The 17,229-nt window shown below is 36.2% G+C and overlaps 2 protein-coding genes across 7 annotated transcripts in view; both read right to left on the bottom strand.

The window, feature by feature from the left end:
* The window catches only part of LOC124636827 (xin actin-binding repeat-containing protein 2), an 85,416-nt gene that overhangs the window by 55,047 nt on the left and 13,140 nt on the right, over positions 1-17,229 (bottom strand). The gene's annotated exons all lie outside the window — the stretch shown is intronic.
* On the bottom strand, positions 11,847-15,269 carry LOC124636843 (cysteine-rich with EGF-like domain protein 2). 4 transcript variants are annotated; one of them, XM_047173036.1, is made up of 4 exons: positions 15,064-15,269; positions 13,960-14,936; positions 12,803-13,215; positions 11,847-12,574 (listed from the first exon to the last, which is right to left on the bottom strand). In XM_047173036.1, the coding sequence occupies exons 2-3, from the start codon at positions 14,922-14,924 to the stop codon at positions 13,026-13,028; spliced, it is 1,155 nt and encodes a 384-aa protein (XP_047028992.1). In that variant the 5' UTR covers positions 14,925-14,936; positions 15,064-15,269; the 3' UTR covers positions 11,847-12,574; positions 12,803-13,025. The 4 variants fall into 4 exon arrangements, with proteins under 4 accessions (XP_047028992.1, XP_047029000.1, XP_047029008.1 ...); XM_047173044.1 differs by having other exon boundaries at positions 15,204-15,265; XM_047173052.1 differs by lacking the exon at positions 11,847-12,574 and adding an exon at positions 13,635-13,678 and having other exon boundaries at positions 13,079-13,215; positions 15,064-15,268.

Raw genomic sequence — 17,229 nt, 5'->3', positions numbered from 1 at the left:
AAAATACACCAGTGTGAAAAGGTCACTTCGAGCCATGCATACTACTTTTAGGTACTTTATAAAAAATATAAAGGCATCGGAAATATACATAATCGTGACGTCATCGTGACGTCACGTCTGTGTAAAAGTTGTACCTACCTAAAAGTGACGTATCTAACACAAAATTCTATTGCGTTGTATCTTCGTTGTTATGTTTTTGTGAGAGAAAAGTAAGAATACGTCGTGTCCTTTTTTTAAGGGTTTTCCAAAAGACAACTACGGATAATTACTTTTTTTCATTCGCCATGCTTATTTTACCTAAAACGCAGTGAATCTGCTCACAAAAACAAGGATAAAACAAAACTAAAATTAAGTAGTTAGTAATGAGTTATGCCCGATTCGTCATTTTAGTGATTTGGCATCCATAAAAAACGTGTCCCAGTTTGTCATTCAATAAAATATTTTATTTTGCTTAGTCCCAATTGGTCATCCGTACTTTATTTTGTAAAAAGTACTGTCAACAAGATAAGCTGTACAATATTGTATTACGTTTTTTTTTATTTATGTTGGTTATTTTTTTCCGATTAATTAATGCAAGACGCTATTAAGACCGCACCGCGGATTTTTTGATTTTAGATAGCTCCGCCCACTACACTTCCGCGTCTATCGCGTCGCGCAAGCTATACTCTTCACTCAATGTGTAAAATTTGAATTTCGCGCCAATCGCACACGCCGAGGTCAGCGCGGGGTCAGGAGAACCGAACAGGGAAGATAGGGAGCCGCAACTTACCTAAGTTTTTTATTTTTTGATCGATTTTTTTTTGTTGTACTTACAAAAATTATTTGTAATGAAAACTTTTTATGAAGAGTAATATGATAATTTGGACGCGTATGGTTGTGTGTATGTATGTGTGGTGTGTCGTGTATGTGTGTTTGTATATCCAGAACGGATGAATCGATATGTATTTAGGTTTTTTTGTTTGAAATGAAATTAATCGGGAGTGTTCCTAGCTTTATTTGGTGAATATCGGCCCAAGATGGCCGCCGCCACAAAATGGCGAATAACATATTTTTTTTACAATTCCTTCAGTATGGATATCAAATGAAAGGGCTTGATTAGTATGTAGAATCATGTATAATATTATTTAAAGTCCAAGATAGCCACCGCCAGAAAATGCTGAATTGCATTGTTTTTTTATAGCTCTCTCAATATGGGTATCAAATGAAAGCGTTTGACCAGTGTTAAATAATTTATACTGATGATGTTCTCCTAGCCGATTATCGGCTACGGCGGCTGTTCTCATGTAAGGAGATTAGCCAACTGCGCAGGACATATTATAGTGCACGAGCATTTGCGCAGACACAGGTGCACTCACTATTCCTTAACTCTCATAGCCCGATGGGACGGCAATCCGACACGACCGGAAAGAGATCAGGCGCAGGACCGACATTTACGTGCTCTCCGATGCACGGGTGTATCAATCACCACCTTCCAGGCTCCGGGCTGCTATGTGAAAGTCTTCTAAAACCCACAAAGCGATTTCGGCCCGACTCGGGAATCGAACTCGAGACCTCGTGCTCAGCAGCCGCACTTGCGACAGCTAGACCAACGAGGCAGTTAAAAATTTATACTAATGTTATAAAGAGGGAAGATTTGATTGTTTGTTTCTGTGGATTGTATAAGCTCTGAAACTGCTTAACTGATTTGATTTGCTTTCACAATTAGAGATTTACACTATCCCCAGTGAATGTAGGCCATATTTTATCCGGGCACAGGAAGAAGTTCCCCGGGAACGCGGCTAAAATCGCGTTAAACAGCTAGTAAAAATTAAGTGGTTAAGGAATAAAAGCGTCGCAGATCTTGTGTGTTATGTATGCTATAAATGTATGTAGTGAAGCTGTAAGGTATCAAAGAAGTAATGAAGCTAAGTAATTCATTTTTAAACATATTTATTAAAACTGAAATATAAATAGTAATATAATGTAAAAAAAAAGAATTTATAGTATAACACTGTCTCCATAGATTTTTTGTTCTCAGAGTGCTTATAGTAAGTTCAACTCAGTCTTGCGCGCGGTTATGTGTGGGTAACCCTTGTACATATACAGTGACTTTGTGTGCGTGACAAGAGGTACAGTCGGGTACAAATACAGTTATTTAGGGGTTACGGCTGTTTAAGGAAAAACAGTTATTACGTAATTTAATGTTTATTTATCTGTGTAAATATCTATTGAAATTATTAAGTTAGTTTTTGATTTGTTTAATACCCAATAAAAATATTTATTTATTTATAATGATTCTGAATCGCTACTTGAAAAATCAAGTCCACACTTTTATTTATTGTCCTCGTACCCCGAGCTAGAAAATATGTAAGGAGTATTTAATTCATCTTAGATATTTCACCTCATTTATTTCTTAGATACTGTCAATGTCAATTTGAAAAAACTTATGAGAAAATAATGAAAAACTGTAAGATGTAATAATAAAAAGCTTTGGATGTTGTTTCATTTTTTGAAACGCTACCTGACTCCTTAAACATTTTCTTCGTGAACAACTAGACATTTTTGTAAACGACTGTACCCATAACAAAAAGAGATAAGAACACGTCATGCTCGGACGACGTCACTGTCACACGAGCGAAAGTTGTATATTTACAAGCCGACGCACACATAGGGCCGCGCGCAAATCTGAGTTATCGTCACAAATTATTATACCTACGGCCGGAGCGACAACATGCGTAGGTCCGACCTCGACGAGGGCTATCGCCGGACTGGCTCGTCTCCGTACACATTGTGTATCAATCGCTAGAGTACGGACATAAGGTTCAGAATTGCGTAGCGTCTATCATGATCGCTGCCGCTCAAAAAATCCAATATCTTAAAACTTTAATTAAAAATGTTTGGTAATAGTTATGGAAAAATGACTTTGACAGAACGTTAATATTGATGTTAAGAATATATTAGAGTAATTTTGAAACATAAAGATAGTGTAACTTCCTTGTAATTTCAAAAATAGTACTTTTTTAGACGTGTTTTCGGAATTAATTATGATCGAGTAAAATTATCAGTATCGTGTTTTCGTTCTGGCAGAATCTAGATAAAGATATCAATTTACCTATATCAAAATTTCAGATCCATTGGTAAGCGGGTAGTCCTATAATTTGGCATGGCAAACGGCTATCAAAATCACGGTGGCGTCTTAATAAAATCGCGATTTCAACGGCGTCACACAACGCACGGCCAAAACCAAAATACCAGGATCGCATAAATCAGATGAGTAATATACCAATCAACGAGTGTCCATGGAACTGCCCACCATGTACTAGGACCACATAACTTACAGGAGTGTAGCAGTCAAGAGTGTCAGGATTTTACGTTTTTTTCCTAATTGTAGATAAACATACCAATTTACACCATGTCGATGAATTGTATTTTATGTATGTGAACCAATTTTTTGAAAATCCCGGTATAACTTATTTATATATAAAATCAGGTAATAAAACAGAAGCCTTTTATTTTCTAGAAAGAGACAATATATAGAAGGGGCAAAGTATGGTCCGGTTTCTATTGTTTTGTGTAAGTAACTATTTACTATTATCGGTATTAGCAAAAAAACATGTGGTGTAATATTAGTTGGTTATTGAGTGCCCTGGAAGTGTATGTGACTTGTGACCAAAACTTAAGCACATAGGTATACATAAATAAAATAAATATATTTTCTCAATTGTGTATGGATAGTAAAGCACTGGTACTCAGCTACATCCGGTTAGACTGGAAGCCGACCCCAACACATTTTGGGAAAAAGGCTCGGAGGAAGAAGTGTATGGATAGTAAGAACGAGAAGTTTAAGAAGATAATTGAACTGAAACGTTCTGTTTAACCGAACAAGGACCAATTTAAAAGAAGAACTGCAGTATGTACAACACAACTGCTGACTACATTCAAATTATTTTTGTTAATTAAATTTTATATTTATGAATATTTTTATGTATACAATCTCTTTGCTAGTTATGGGCCCCTGGTACTTTTGTTACCGGTACAAAAAGTATCGAGTCACATTTTCGGGTTTATAAAATGCCCATGTTGTCTTCACCTGTGTTTTAATGTAAACTTTATTATATGTATATGAGAACTATTAAAACCTTTACCTACATTGAAGTTTATCATTTAAAATTTCTTCTAACACTTTTATTTCTGACGGTACTCTGATACGTGAAATTTTATGCGGGTGATGAATCGGAACTCAAAATTTAAATATTAAATTATTTATTTTGCTCGAATGACCAATCGGGATTTGGTGTATGGAAAAAATAGTTGGTGACCAATCGGTACTACTGACAATTACTTAAACGTAATATTTATCATAACTAAAACTGTTGTTTTTTTTCATTCTTACGAAACGCTTCCCATGCAACATAATTCACAATAGAGATTACTTTCTATCATCATTGTTTTATAATCTTTTTATTATCTCTGGAAGTTGCCGCCTTTCTCCAGTTCCATCGACAACGTTATTATATTTTTTAATGCTGTATATCGTTCGTGATCTCGGGCAAATGTAGTTAGTTATACAGGCTGAGAACAAAAGAGTTTAGATACAATATTGTAATAGTGACACAATGTGTTACAGTTTCTTATAGTAAACATATTAAATTGTTGTAATGTTGTAATGTTTTGGGAGGTACTCAAAATATTATAATAATATTTCTATGTTTTTGGGTTGATTAAAAACGAAAAGACATTCAAAACAAATGATAATTACTATACTCAAGTCTTATGAGAACCTTTGTCTTTCAAAATTTTTCTAACCATATTTTGTGAACTGTTAAATCGGTATCTACCTACATACTCTTCATTACTTTGTTACATTATCTTGGTTTTTTTACAATTGTAGTCTTACTTACTGGACCTTAGTTAAATATGAGTAATTATTTATTTAGCCCAATGACCGGTAGCCAAGTGTCGGTTACAGAATAATATTTAAAAAATAACTTCCTTCGTCACAATTGCTATGGCGGTTAAGTCAACAAGATGCCAATTATTAAGAGACGATATTGCAAATAAAAGGATGCTTAAAGAATAGGAAATTAGGTAGAATTTGTAATAAATCAACTAACTTAGATAAAACTTCTGTTTTGTTAGCTAGGTAATTGACTTATTTAAGAAGGCGGTTAAACACGTGTATAAAGCTAAATATTGCTATAAATCCTATGATAGATTGCGGAAACCTTTATATATTTTTTATTTTATTTTTCTTTATTTCAGCCAACTAGGCATTTATGCCTGATATTGTAGACTCGTTGGTAAATTATTTGGATGTTGCTCCAATTCGAACTAAGCAAACTACATCCGAACCCAATCGTCACACTTCACTTATTAAGAAAAGTCCACACACAATTTCCTCATAGATTGATAGAATTACCTACATATCTACTTGCAGCACTATCTTGCATCACTTGAACCGTTTTGCTCCGAATCACAGTTGGTAGCCAACTTGGTACAATCACAGTCGGGTTGTTACTTAGAATATTAGAACAACCGGAGAAGCCATAAGCTCAAATCTCTGTGAGGAAATGGCTGTCAATTTATGTGGCGAAGCAACACAACAAATAGTGATAGCTCACTTATGCATTTTCGATCACATCTTATCTACGCAAAATTGACAAAAGCAAGCATAAATGACTCACATCATTATAAAAGGTAATACCAGTATGAGCATCGGTCTTCTAGTTTTTGGCAGAAGGGAAGGAAATCATTTCTTAAAAATACCTACGTTGATAAATCAGCTCTTTTCGAACGATAAAACAAACGACAGCACCCCTAACCCTTCACCTCTTCCGATGTATTTTTACACGGAAGAAGTGCAACAAACTCCCCAGAAACACATGTCTGTCTATGAGGTTTCGACTGGCTTGTCCAGTTGGTTACATTTACTGGTGGTTATTACGATAGCAGAAGATTATGCCATAATTACCGGCTTAGCAAAGGGGTAATCACTAGTTGATGTCATCTATGTGCAAGACGAATGAAGCTATGTTTTTATAATGCACCTTTTAATGAAAATGTCAAGGAAATTCTGTAAGGACCTAATAATATGTATAGGTAATAGAGAGTGGTGTGGTTTTGAAAGACCTTGCGGCTCAGAAATTGAAACCATTCAATTAGTAAGAGAGAATAAGAGAAATTAGGACCTTTCTGCTCTAGAATACACCGTCGTCAATTTAGTAATATCAACTTTATAAGAGACGATGCCCGCTTGTTTCCAAGCGGTTTTCAGCTTGCTTAATTTCTCTAAAACTAAAGTTTTAAGGTTTCTTACTTACTTTAAACATTTACCAGCATTAACCGGCTCTCTTTTAAAGAGCCGAGCTCGCAAATTCACCGAACGAAATCTCATCCAGAGCTAACATCCATTAGTTTCTAGCTAGAAATAAACAAAGTGAAGCTTGCTAAGTGTCCACTTAGTCTGCGATGTTCACGGAAGCAGAACTAGTTAGACTTGTTTGTGCACCAACGTGTTTAAGAATGTACTAAGCGTCGCTAGTTTACGCGTATCATGGAAATAGAACACTTTGAAACAACCGCCCCGGGTTTATGCAAAGCGTTAGGGCTTTCTTGTTGAGTAATAGTGCAAAAAGATTTGGTCCTTTGAATCGGTTTGGAGGCCCAGTTCAGTACCAAAAAACAAACGCACTTAGGTACTCTAATAAGACAACGTGTATCTATAGGTACCAGGAATATTAGACTGTGTTTTAGAAGGAGCACTTCAAACTTGATAACTAATTTCAAAATTAGTAAGTATGTATCTACATCTAGGTACTGTTCTAACTGGTTCGCAATTAAAACAGGTAGTAAAGGCTCTCTTGCAAGACTGAGAGGCAATTTCATCACTATAGATTAACGTCCAAAATCTCTCTCTCTCTCTATTTCAAATCTACAATTTTCATTTGTCAAAAGCTACCAAGTTACTCTAACAAGTTACTTAGCACTCTTAACCCCTCTGCTCGACAAGATTTTGACATATGACTTTACCGTTGATTCGGCGGGATATTTTGAATCGCGACATGGAAGTCAAAAATTTGTACTAACTTTCAACACATGAATTCTAAGTCCGTAATGCCTGATCAGAAGTATTTTAACTATAACTTTAGAGCTCACTTATTTGACAACAACGTGCAAAGGTCAAATGGGGTCAGTTAATTCAGAAAAAGATAATAATTACGGTGTTTTTAAGTCTATCGAAAAGTTAGGCATTTCAAATTTGGTGAAAACTTACCAATAAGTAATCGCATCACTTTCTCAAACAGAACACAAACGTCATATTTATAACATTTTCAATCCGTTGCAATACATTTCGTGCACTTATTTATGTTCAATAACTAAAAAATCAGCACATAAAATACACAATAAAAATGAACAATTTACAAGATCAGTCAAGTCACAGACAAGTAGAGTTTGGAATGGAGTATTTTTTTTTTTTCAATCAGCGGTGTGCATTCGATACCTAAATCGGAAATTTATTATAAATAATCGAATACCAATTTTATATATACCTATTTTTTAATAGCAACTTATTTCAATTTTATTTATTAATTTTAAATTATAGGTTCAATTTGTTTTTGTTGTTAAGAAAAAAGATATTTAAGTTTTTAGCATTAAATTTTTATATGTATTATTTATTTTGGTGTTGCGTCATTCGTAATAATTTTTAACTTTAATTGAATTTTTATTACCTATTACGGAATTTTAATTTATTCTTATATTATTTCTCAACAATTCTAACATTTTTGTTTCGGCGGAGGGTATGCGGGTGTTCTGAAATATAATGCAATTTGTAACTACCAAAGGTATGTACTTATTTGATGATGAGAAACAATAATAATAATTGATTGATTTGCCCCGCAGGGCATCTGAGGCGGATGACGGGGAGTAGCGACCCCGCGGGGCTATATATCCGAGTGCTCCAGGGAGAGTATACTGTCCCCCATCTCCGGCTTGCCGGAGTGAAGCATGACGGGGGAGAGGTCTCCCGCCTCTTGGCTTGCCTTCACCGGCCGGTCAGAGTGGAGTCGCTAGAGTAGGGTTAGCAGCCCGCTCGGAGGGTAGGTGCCTCGTGGTAAGTGGCGAGTGGGCCGGTGATGCTGGACCCACAGGGAGCGCGTGATCTGCGTTTAAAGTCCGCCGAGGTATCCTCACCCTTCAGCCGCTCATGTACCTGTTGCCCTCTTGTTGGGATTTAGCGACTGATTCCCGGGGGCCCAGTAAGTGAGTTGGCGAGTCTCCACCTGCCATTTTTACGTGTATTTATTACATTGTTATCGGCAGGTGCCATAGTTCCCGTAGTTTCCCCATTCCTAGTCCACTAGCATCCCATCACAATAGCTCAAGTAGTTTTCATCCATAGTTAGCAATAGTTTAGCACAGAACCGGGCATTGTCCTTGGGTACATTTCTATAGTGTATACAGGGATAATCGTCGGTTTTGTGTCACCATTTCATTAAAGTTGTCTCAAAAGGGCTTCAGCGTGTTGGCTTCGGCCCCACGTTCGCCTTCCAAAAATCCGGGACTCTGTAGTCCCGTGGTCGGTTAGAGACATAATAATTGATTGATTTTAAAGTCACCAAATATTTTTAACCGAATCCCAAAAAGGAGGTGGTTCTCAATTTGGATGTTTGTTTTTGGTCGAAAGGGTATATTCCCCATATTTGTTATTAGGTCCAGGATCTGATGATGGAAACCTTGAGAAATCGAGGGCAGCTCTCGAAAATTGTAAGCATAGATAAGGTTATAACTTGACACTCAGATGTATATCTGATAACACTATGAGACAGTAAAGGTTTGGAGCTGACCTGATGATGGAGACCAGAGAAGGTCAAGGGAACTCGACAACCGTACTTCTCTCGTCTCCATCTCCTTCACTGTTGCAGAGGCCTCGTAAATACGAATAATATAAGCACAAACACGAGAAAGTTTAAATATTCAGTTGTCGAGTTCCCTCGACCTTCACTGGTCTCCATCATCAGGTCAGCTCAAAGCCTTCACTGTTGAATAGTGCTACCAGGCAAACACCTGAGTGATAAGATTTCAACCTATGTATTTCTGCAACTTTCGAAAGTCGCCCTCGATTTCTCAAGGTTCCATCATCAGATCCTGACCTAATGATAATGGGACCACCTCGGAAGTACACGCTATCAAACAAAAAAAGAATCATCAAAATCGATAAATAAATGGCTGAGTAATCGCGTAACAAACATACAAAAAAAAAGGTCGAATTGAGAACCTCCGCTTTTTGGGAAGTCGGTTAAAAATAAGTCGGCGGCGGCCATCTTTCCATCTTGGACCAGCTTTCGATGAACAGCGAACTATTTGCCCCTTCAAACAATAAAATCGTCATAAAATTTTGCGATAACTACACCTAACTACGGCTCTCGTCAAATAGCTTTGCCGCTCAGTTAAAAAGTTGGAAGTAACGAATCGCCATTAAGTTTGGCAGATCTACAGGAATCCTGCACATAAAACACCCGAAGAATAAGGCTTCATTTGCCGTCTTCAGAAACCCTAAAAACCGAAGATTTTTTTTATTCCGGCTACAACGTATTTTCTACCACTGATTTTCTAGCATTTTTTTCAAAATAAATTAAGTCATTTTACTTTTCCTAATTTATTTTCAGATTATGGTAAGTATACAAAAGTGCAATTTAGTAATATTATAATATCAAATAATATAAAATTATTAAATCGATTCTTTATTTTAACGAATCGGATCATTCGATGCAAAACTTCTATCACCGTCGCCATCTTGTCTATGCGTCTTCAAATTTAAAAAAACAACTAATGTAAACAAACATGGCGAGTTCGATCAGAATTCCCGATAATTACGATTGGATTTTAAAAAGGTATATTTCTAACGGGATGCTAAATATGAAAGGTTTGAATGCGTAATAATAATTTAAATTTATTTAGTTATTTTATTTAGTACTCACAAATGTGGTTTGATTGGAAAGAAAATAAATATGAGCGTAAATAATTAGGAAAGTGTATGACTGATTCGCAGACCCCAATTGGGGTCTAAACCGAGCTTACGGTGACATTGATGTTCAGACCCCGATTGGGGTCCGCTACGGATTTGACGGTTAAGAAGGTCCTATAACTTGGCACTTTACCAGTAGGTACCTATTCATTGTCATATCAGTTCCACTTTCAACGAAGCACACGACTAATAGCTGGTACTTAGGTTTACATAACCGATGTGGGTAGTGATTGACGGCTTAAATTAGTTAAGACAAAAGCGCCAAGCGGGCTTAGAACTCTATTTTTAGCCCATTTCGTTCAACCTTTTTGGTACCTTTTTTTCTTTCTTCAATGCATTTGCCAAACAAGAATAACGATGAAGGGTTCATTTTCTACCATCCTTCGGTAGAAAATGAGACAAAATTCTCTTAACCTAGGACTGTTTCTCAAAACTACAAAATGGTATTTCACGGATATCTGCCAGCGAGTTACGTGCGAAATTACTGTAACTATTTCCTGCCTACTCTATTCCAATTATGGTAAAATTGATACAAACCCAACACCTAAGACGGTTCCAGTCAGTTCGTCATAAAAACCTTACAGTTACAGCTAGTTACATAATAATTGGACGTAGTTATGCAGAAACGTTCCAACCCACAAGTCACCCGAAATCGAGTTATTGTGATTGAACAGCCTAAAAATTAGCATATGGTTATCTAAACTCAATATAATTCAACAATAAAACCTCTAGTACCTTTACTAGTTAGAATAAAAAAGAATACAACTGAAACGCGTAAATGCTTATATCTCAAATTCAAGTTTAATTTGAGATGTAAGCATTTACGCGTACAGTGGGTTGGAACGTTTCTGCATAACTACGTCCAATTATGCAAACTTATGTTTTCGCTGAACTCTTATGACTCAACAACACAAACTTGACGCGTCGGGTGTTCGAACATAAAAATCGTGTCACGGTCGCCGTAAATAATCGTGTATTGACAGCCGTGACTAGGTGTATGTAAATGTCTTGGCGTGACACTAGCGCCGAAACTGACAAACATTACGTATTGTTATGTATTATTGGTAAGAATAAGTTTTATAACTTGAGCCTATAAAAGCACTTAGAAGATATTGGATCGATAAGAGATCAAACATATGTATAATTACTTAACAATAAATAAATGGGAGCTTCCAGGTTTACCTAGAGTTAAGTTAAAAAGTACCTAATTAAAACTAGAAAGAATAAATAACTATTTACATAGCGCAGGTACGATACCTACCTACCATCAAAAGACTGATGGTAACCCAACAATAATTAAGATTTGACTTCCTGGCTCCACTTCTAAGGTGTGGGCGCCTCGTTTTGAGTAAAAAAATAAACTTGTTTCGAATATCATCTACTGATCTATTCGTTAAGTAAGCTGTTATGTTTTAACGTAACACAGCTACTCAATCCCAGTATCCATAGTTCATTAGTCTGATTAGATCATTAGCAAACCAGTAAACATTTTGAAGATGAGAGCAACGACCTCGCGATCTTCACCCATCACTGTGCAACTATTATCTTGTTAAGATATTTCCTGTTAACTACCGTTTGGAGTATTTCAAATAATTACTTTTACTGGTTGATGACGTCATCTATAGTAAATAAAGAGGAAACATTTTTTTGGTTTGTTTGTACCGCAAAACTTCCGAAAATACCGAACTGATTTGAAACATTCTACCACTGTTGGAAAGTTACACTCTTCCCAAGTAACATAGGCTATATTTTATCCCGGCACGGGCAGTAGTTCCCACGGGACACGGGTAAAACCTCTGGAAAACGCCTAGTAAGTTATATAGCAAAGAAAACAAACATGGACAATGTAAAACGATTTATTTTTATTTGCACAAGTAAAGGAGTTGATGGCTGCGTTCACGTTCATTCAATACTGTACTGTTAATTTGTTTACACCATGGCTAAGGCTCTTGTACACAATGGGCCTCTATCCGCTGTCTATGGCATTTTGAACGGGACGTGGCGAATGCTGGCTTGCACAATTTCACGCCTCATTAAACTTAGTAGCTGTTGTACTATGAAAACTCTTTGGTCCTCCAAAAAAAGCAAACTTGGGTGCTTAGTTTCTGAATGTACAAATGGTGCATTTTGCACCTATTTAATCTCAATGGTATCTTAAACTGTGTACAAGAACCTTAAGTCTAAATGGCAATTGATCTTCACATACTCCCGATTCCCATAGTTAACTATCACAACAAAGGAGGTATGTACTTACAAACAATATTTTGTGGCTTACTCTTTAATTATTATGAGCAATCAGTTCATTACACTGTGTACCGAAAATTAATAAAAACAACACAGATTTAAATTAATTAAATATAGAAATTAATCTCTCAAAATGGATGGAATTTAATCAAATCGAATTATGATAATTATAAATACAAAACGGTTCCCTTTCGTACAACAAGAGGTAGAATTAGTGATTTACATGTAATAAATTAAATACAATTTAAAATTTGATAAATGCCTAAAAAAATGTCACGTCATAAAATCACGTTTACCACTTTTGAAAAATTAATAAAAAACTTACTATAGTTCGGCCATTCAGAGAATGCGTTCCTGACACGTCGCGATTGAACTGACGACGTAACTTTGCAATGGCGTTGCAGTTACGATAAAAATATTTTTGCTGGTTGTTTACCGTTTTAACAATTGAGGAGCATTAAAACAACATTATTATATCAATAATCAATGAATGTAGTTACGTCGTCAGTTCAATCGCGACGTGTCAGGAACGCATTCTCTGAATGGCCGAACCTAGTCTCTGACATAAAACAAAAATATCACAAAAACATTATGGAACAACACCATTTAAAATTATTAGACTGCAATCTTAATCCATGACTGATAAAAACTTACAAATAAATTAATTTCTTGATTACCTACTTATGTCTAAAACCTGGCAGATACAGACCGCACTTCACTGAATCTTAAAGTACCTAAAAAAGCCAGGGAATTTGAAAATTAGGCTAAAATCTTACTAAGTATGAAACAACTGGGCCAGATCGAAGTTCTTCAGGTCAACTAAACCGGTATGACCGTTGATCATACAGTAATACTCGGCTCCGAGGATGTAGGACAGGACCATGGCTCCTACGAGGCTACCGAGAGAGGTGGATCTGGGTAGCAGTATACCGGTAGCGATCAGCAACCCCACATATGTCATGTACCTAGGAGAAAATGTTATTTATTAGCAAGGCTTTATTATGTACCTAATTGACCCCAAAATTATAATAATACAAAATACGATATATGATGAAAATTACATAAAATAAATGGTATGCAGCATAATACTGAATAACAGTGAATCAACAATAATTTATGACTTCTATGATATTAATTATATGAATACAATAAAATAAACCATAAATAAACCATAAATAAACCATATTAGTACTGCAGTACAAAATATAATTGGGTTTCAATGTGTTAGTAATACAAAATTGTTTTGTTATACTTCACCCAATCATATTTTCTAAAATGAATAGTATAATGTTTTTTGCAATGTATAATCTAATTATTTAAGTACACATAATATGGAATAATACATATGGAACCCGCCACCAGTAAAACAAAAAACTTTACCTACTCAAAATATTGACCAATTAATGGTATCCCTATAACTCCTCGTTTCTGTAAAAAATGTTATCAAAAGTTTAACATAACACAAACTAAAAAAAAAATGCTGCGAATTATTCTGAAAACAAAATTATTCATGTTAAAAGGGGCTGAAAGGTCTTCAGGCCCGTTAGCCTTCAAAGGACCAGTCTTTAATCAAGGAATATTATACAAGAGAGCAATCAGCTTCCTTCAGCCATAACTAAGACAATACTTTTTTTAAGTAATTTGTATCATTAATATTCTGGATAACCCTGCAAATATCAAAAGATATAAAATTGATATTAAATAATTACCTTGTAGTAGTGAGCTTCTCTGATTGGTCCTCATCTTCCCTATCAGCTATACAAAACTCTCCCTTCTTCGAGTATCCTTTGGCACATTTCCTGCACATATCCGGCCCATCTCCATGACATGTATCACAAGACTTATCACAGGCCATACAAGTGAACGACCCAATGGAGTTCATACAAAACTGATTTTTAGTACATTTATTTACATCATCACATTCATTGATGTCTAAACAGCCCTCATCCGAGTCAAAGGCAAAGCCTGCCTTGCAAGCCACGCAGTCTTTTTGTGAACCGGCTCTACAACCACCCATGCATGACACGTGGCATGGAGAACACAGCATTTTGCTATCATCCTTGTAAGACAAGTAATAACCAGTCATACAGTGATCACACTCCCCACCTGTGTACCCTGGGTCACATAAGCATGTACCATTCCCCTTCCTAGTCCCATCACCTCTGCATTTGCCATTCCCGCTACAAAGCTTCTCATGATCACCAGGGCATGGTGTGCAGTCTTTACCAAAATGGTGTTTAGGGCAGCATACTTGCATTTTATCTATACAAATGTAGTTGTATAAGTCAGTAGATTCATCTGGGTCCTGGGCCCACCAGGCTTCAATAAACTCTTCAGCTTTCTCAGCCATATGGTGACACTGAACTGAGTGTTTGCCCTCTTTGCAAATTCCTTCTTGTATGTCAATTAATCGCATTTCGCTACGTTTGTACGACAGTTTTAGCTTCTCCTCTTCCCACGCGGCATCACCGCCCTCGTATTTACCTCTCGCGGTCCGTTCTAATCCTTTTTTAAACGAATCCACGAATAATTTACAGGCCTGACACTCGCCGAGGCTTTTAGCCTGACTAAGAATACCTGGGTTGACTATTGGGGGCTGTACATTGCAACAAGCGAGAGGCAGAATTACGAGGGCGATTAATGTATTAAATATACTTTTTCCGCTGCTCCCCATGTTGGCACAGCCCTGGAAAAGTATTGTTTAGTTGAAGTAATTTATAAAACTTGCATATTGAATACAGCAATTTACTAATAATTGAAAAATTGGGGCATTGTGTTTGTTATTGCAATGTTGTATTGTTCAAGATTGTCACCTTTATCGATCCAGGAGTTTTCTCGAAACACAACACTCGTGAATGAAACCGCACTACATTCAGTCTCTATATATCAATATTTAAAAAGATTAAGGCTTATTCCTCATTAAACACGTTTATTATAAACGTAAAATACTGACGTGTTCTAATAAGACTCGCCGACCGCTTCGATATTTTTGACGTTTTTTATGCCACTCAGCTGTTGACGAGCGTTGAAGTTGACGTAACCGCAGTCGCCATCTTGTAACGTTTCGTTTCACGAATACAAAAATAACACCACACACATTAGAAACAAAAATAAAATTAGTATGATAGAGCACTAATAAATTCGATAGAATAAAACCATATAAAGTTCTTTCCGTAAATAATTTAATAAGATACCCCTACACATAACACCTACGCCTTGTTGTTACGTTTATCGGCCGTGGGAGGAAATCCGTTGACCTTACTGATATTTCGCAAACTTAGTGATGTTGGTTCTTTTCGTAACTTGTGTAAATAAACCTTACGTATATACGTACATAACGCAACCTCAACATGTAAGTAGGTATAACTAACAAATAAAAGAACAAACCAAACTCTCAATTCATCATAAATGGCTATGGTACACAAAGCCATCAATTTCTTTTACTTTTTTGCTTGCATGAATAGCACGGGAAGTTCTTACAACTCAATCTTCAGACATCTTGACCACAACGTTTAAAAACCTCCGATGTTTATAATACAAAAGAAAATACGATAAAACATGTGGGGAGGCGTGATCAAGATGTAAAATGATCGATAGCGGGCGCGATACGAATAGTATCTTCAATATCTTGGTATTATGCGAATAATGAATAATAGTACTTGAAAAGGACCATCATTTATTTTCCACCGCATTCGCATTCGATCATCGTAAGTGTAGTCTTAAACAAGGACCTAATTACGTGTTCCTTCAGCTATGAATAGCGTTTATAACTTTCATGTTATTTTTGGACACTATAGTAAAAGACGCTTCTTTATGATATGAGAACTTATTTTATTTGTAAAAGGTCCCTTGGGCAAACATAATGAAGCTGATTATTTATGGGTTGAATAAATTATATTTTATAACTGGCAGGTAAACGCAGGACCCAGGCTTTCTAGTGAGAGGCCACTCATCGAACTCAATTTTATGACGATAGGTTTAGTTAGACGTAAATGAACCCAGAACTTAATTATATTCAGTCGTAAATAGGTATATAAATAACAGAAAATAAATGCAAAACCGAAACGACGACAAAGGTTAACTATTTGTAATCATTCATCAATGAGAAGTTGCTATCGACAAAAATCGTCCACAAACCAAAGACAGTGTCTAATGTTTAACAACACACGTAATTACACCGGCAATGATACTTGCATAATAACTTCCTGCTTTCACCGTAACAAAGACTATTTCTCTTGCACGACTGTGAACTACAAACTTGCAGGTGCTGGTGGTAAAATTATGGAACTAAAAAATGTATGGGGAAAAGGTATACTCGCGAAGCAACTAGCGCCATCCGTTCAGAAACAATATTGGCACGTCGCCAGCATAATTGTGTTGAACAATAAGTTGTTCTTGTTGGTGTTTTAGCGCTTCAGCTGCTTACCGGGTTTAGCACGTTCGGATTTATAGCGGAAAAGCTGCTGAGGGGTTAAACCTCTGCATAATTTAATTCAAAGCGAAATGCTAATTTCGATTCGAACACAGCCCTACTTCAGTACCTACTGAGCAACGTCTAACTGTTTTAAATGAGACTTATGCCCTTTTTCATCAGTGGCCCCTAACATTTAAGTGTGACCTAAACTAAAATAAGGGACACCCAACGCAAGTTTTAATTTCATCAACGGTTAAGTGACAGCCAAAGCATTAAGGGGGCCTGATATCTTATATATAGAATTAGATACTTCAAGTAACATCTAAGGCTTGCAAATAGATAATTTTGATCGAAACTTCGATGAAGGTTTTGGCTCAAAACCAATCTTTGCTGATGCCCATTTTACAGTCTTCTAACTGCCAATTTTCCTGAACGACAGGGTACACTTATGGGAACTTATCTTGATTCTATAACTTCGTCAAAGTTCCCTGGATTCCCATAGACTTAGGTATTCAAAAACTTGTTATTAATCCAATCTTGTTTTGTAATAAAGCTGAGATAATCA

This window comes from Helicoverpa zea, chromosome 2 (assembly GCF_022581195.2).
Source record: "Helicoverpa zea isolate HzStark_Cry1AcR chromosome 2, ilHelZeax1.1, whole genome shotgun sequence".
Lineage (NCBI taxonomy): Eukaryota > Metazoa > Arthropoda > Insecta > Lepidoptera > Noctuidae > Helicoverpa > Helicoverpa zea.
Note: the sequence above shows the minus strand (reverse complement) of the source record. Positions and strands in the feature narration are given on the sequence as shown.

Bases quoted from the DNA above. Each gene is read 5' to 3' on its own strand.
- LOC124636843 (XM_047173036.1), bottom strand. From the start codon at position 14,924: ATGGGGAGCAGCGGAAAAAGTATATTTAATACATTAATCGCCCTCGTA. The intron at 13,216-13,959 runs GTAATTATTTAA...ATTTTCTCCTAG, and splicing joins GAGAAGCTCACTACTACAAG to GTACATGACATATGTGGGGT.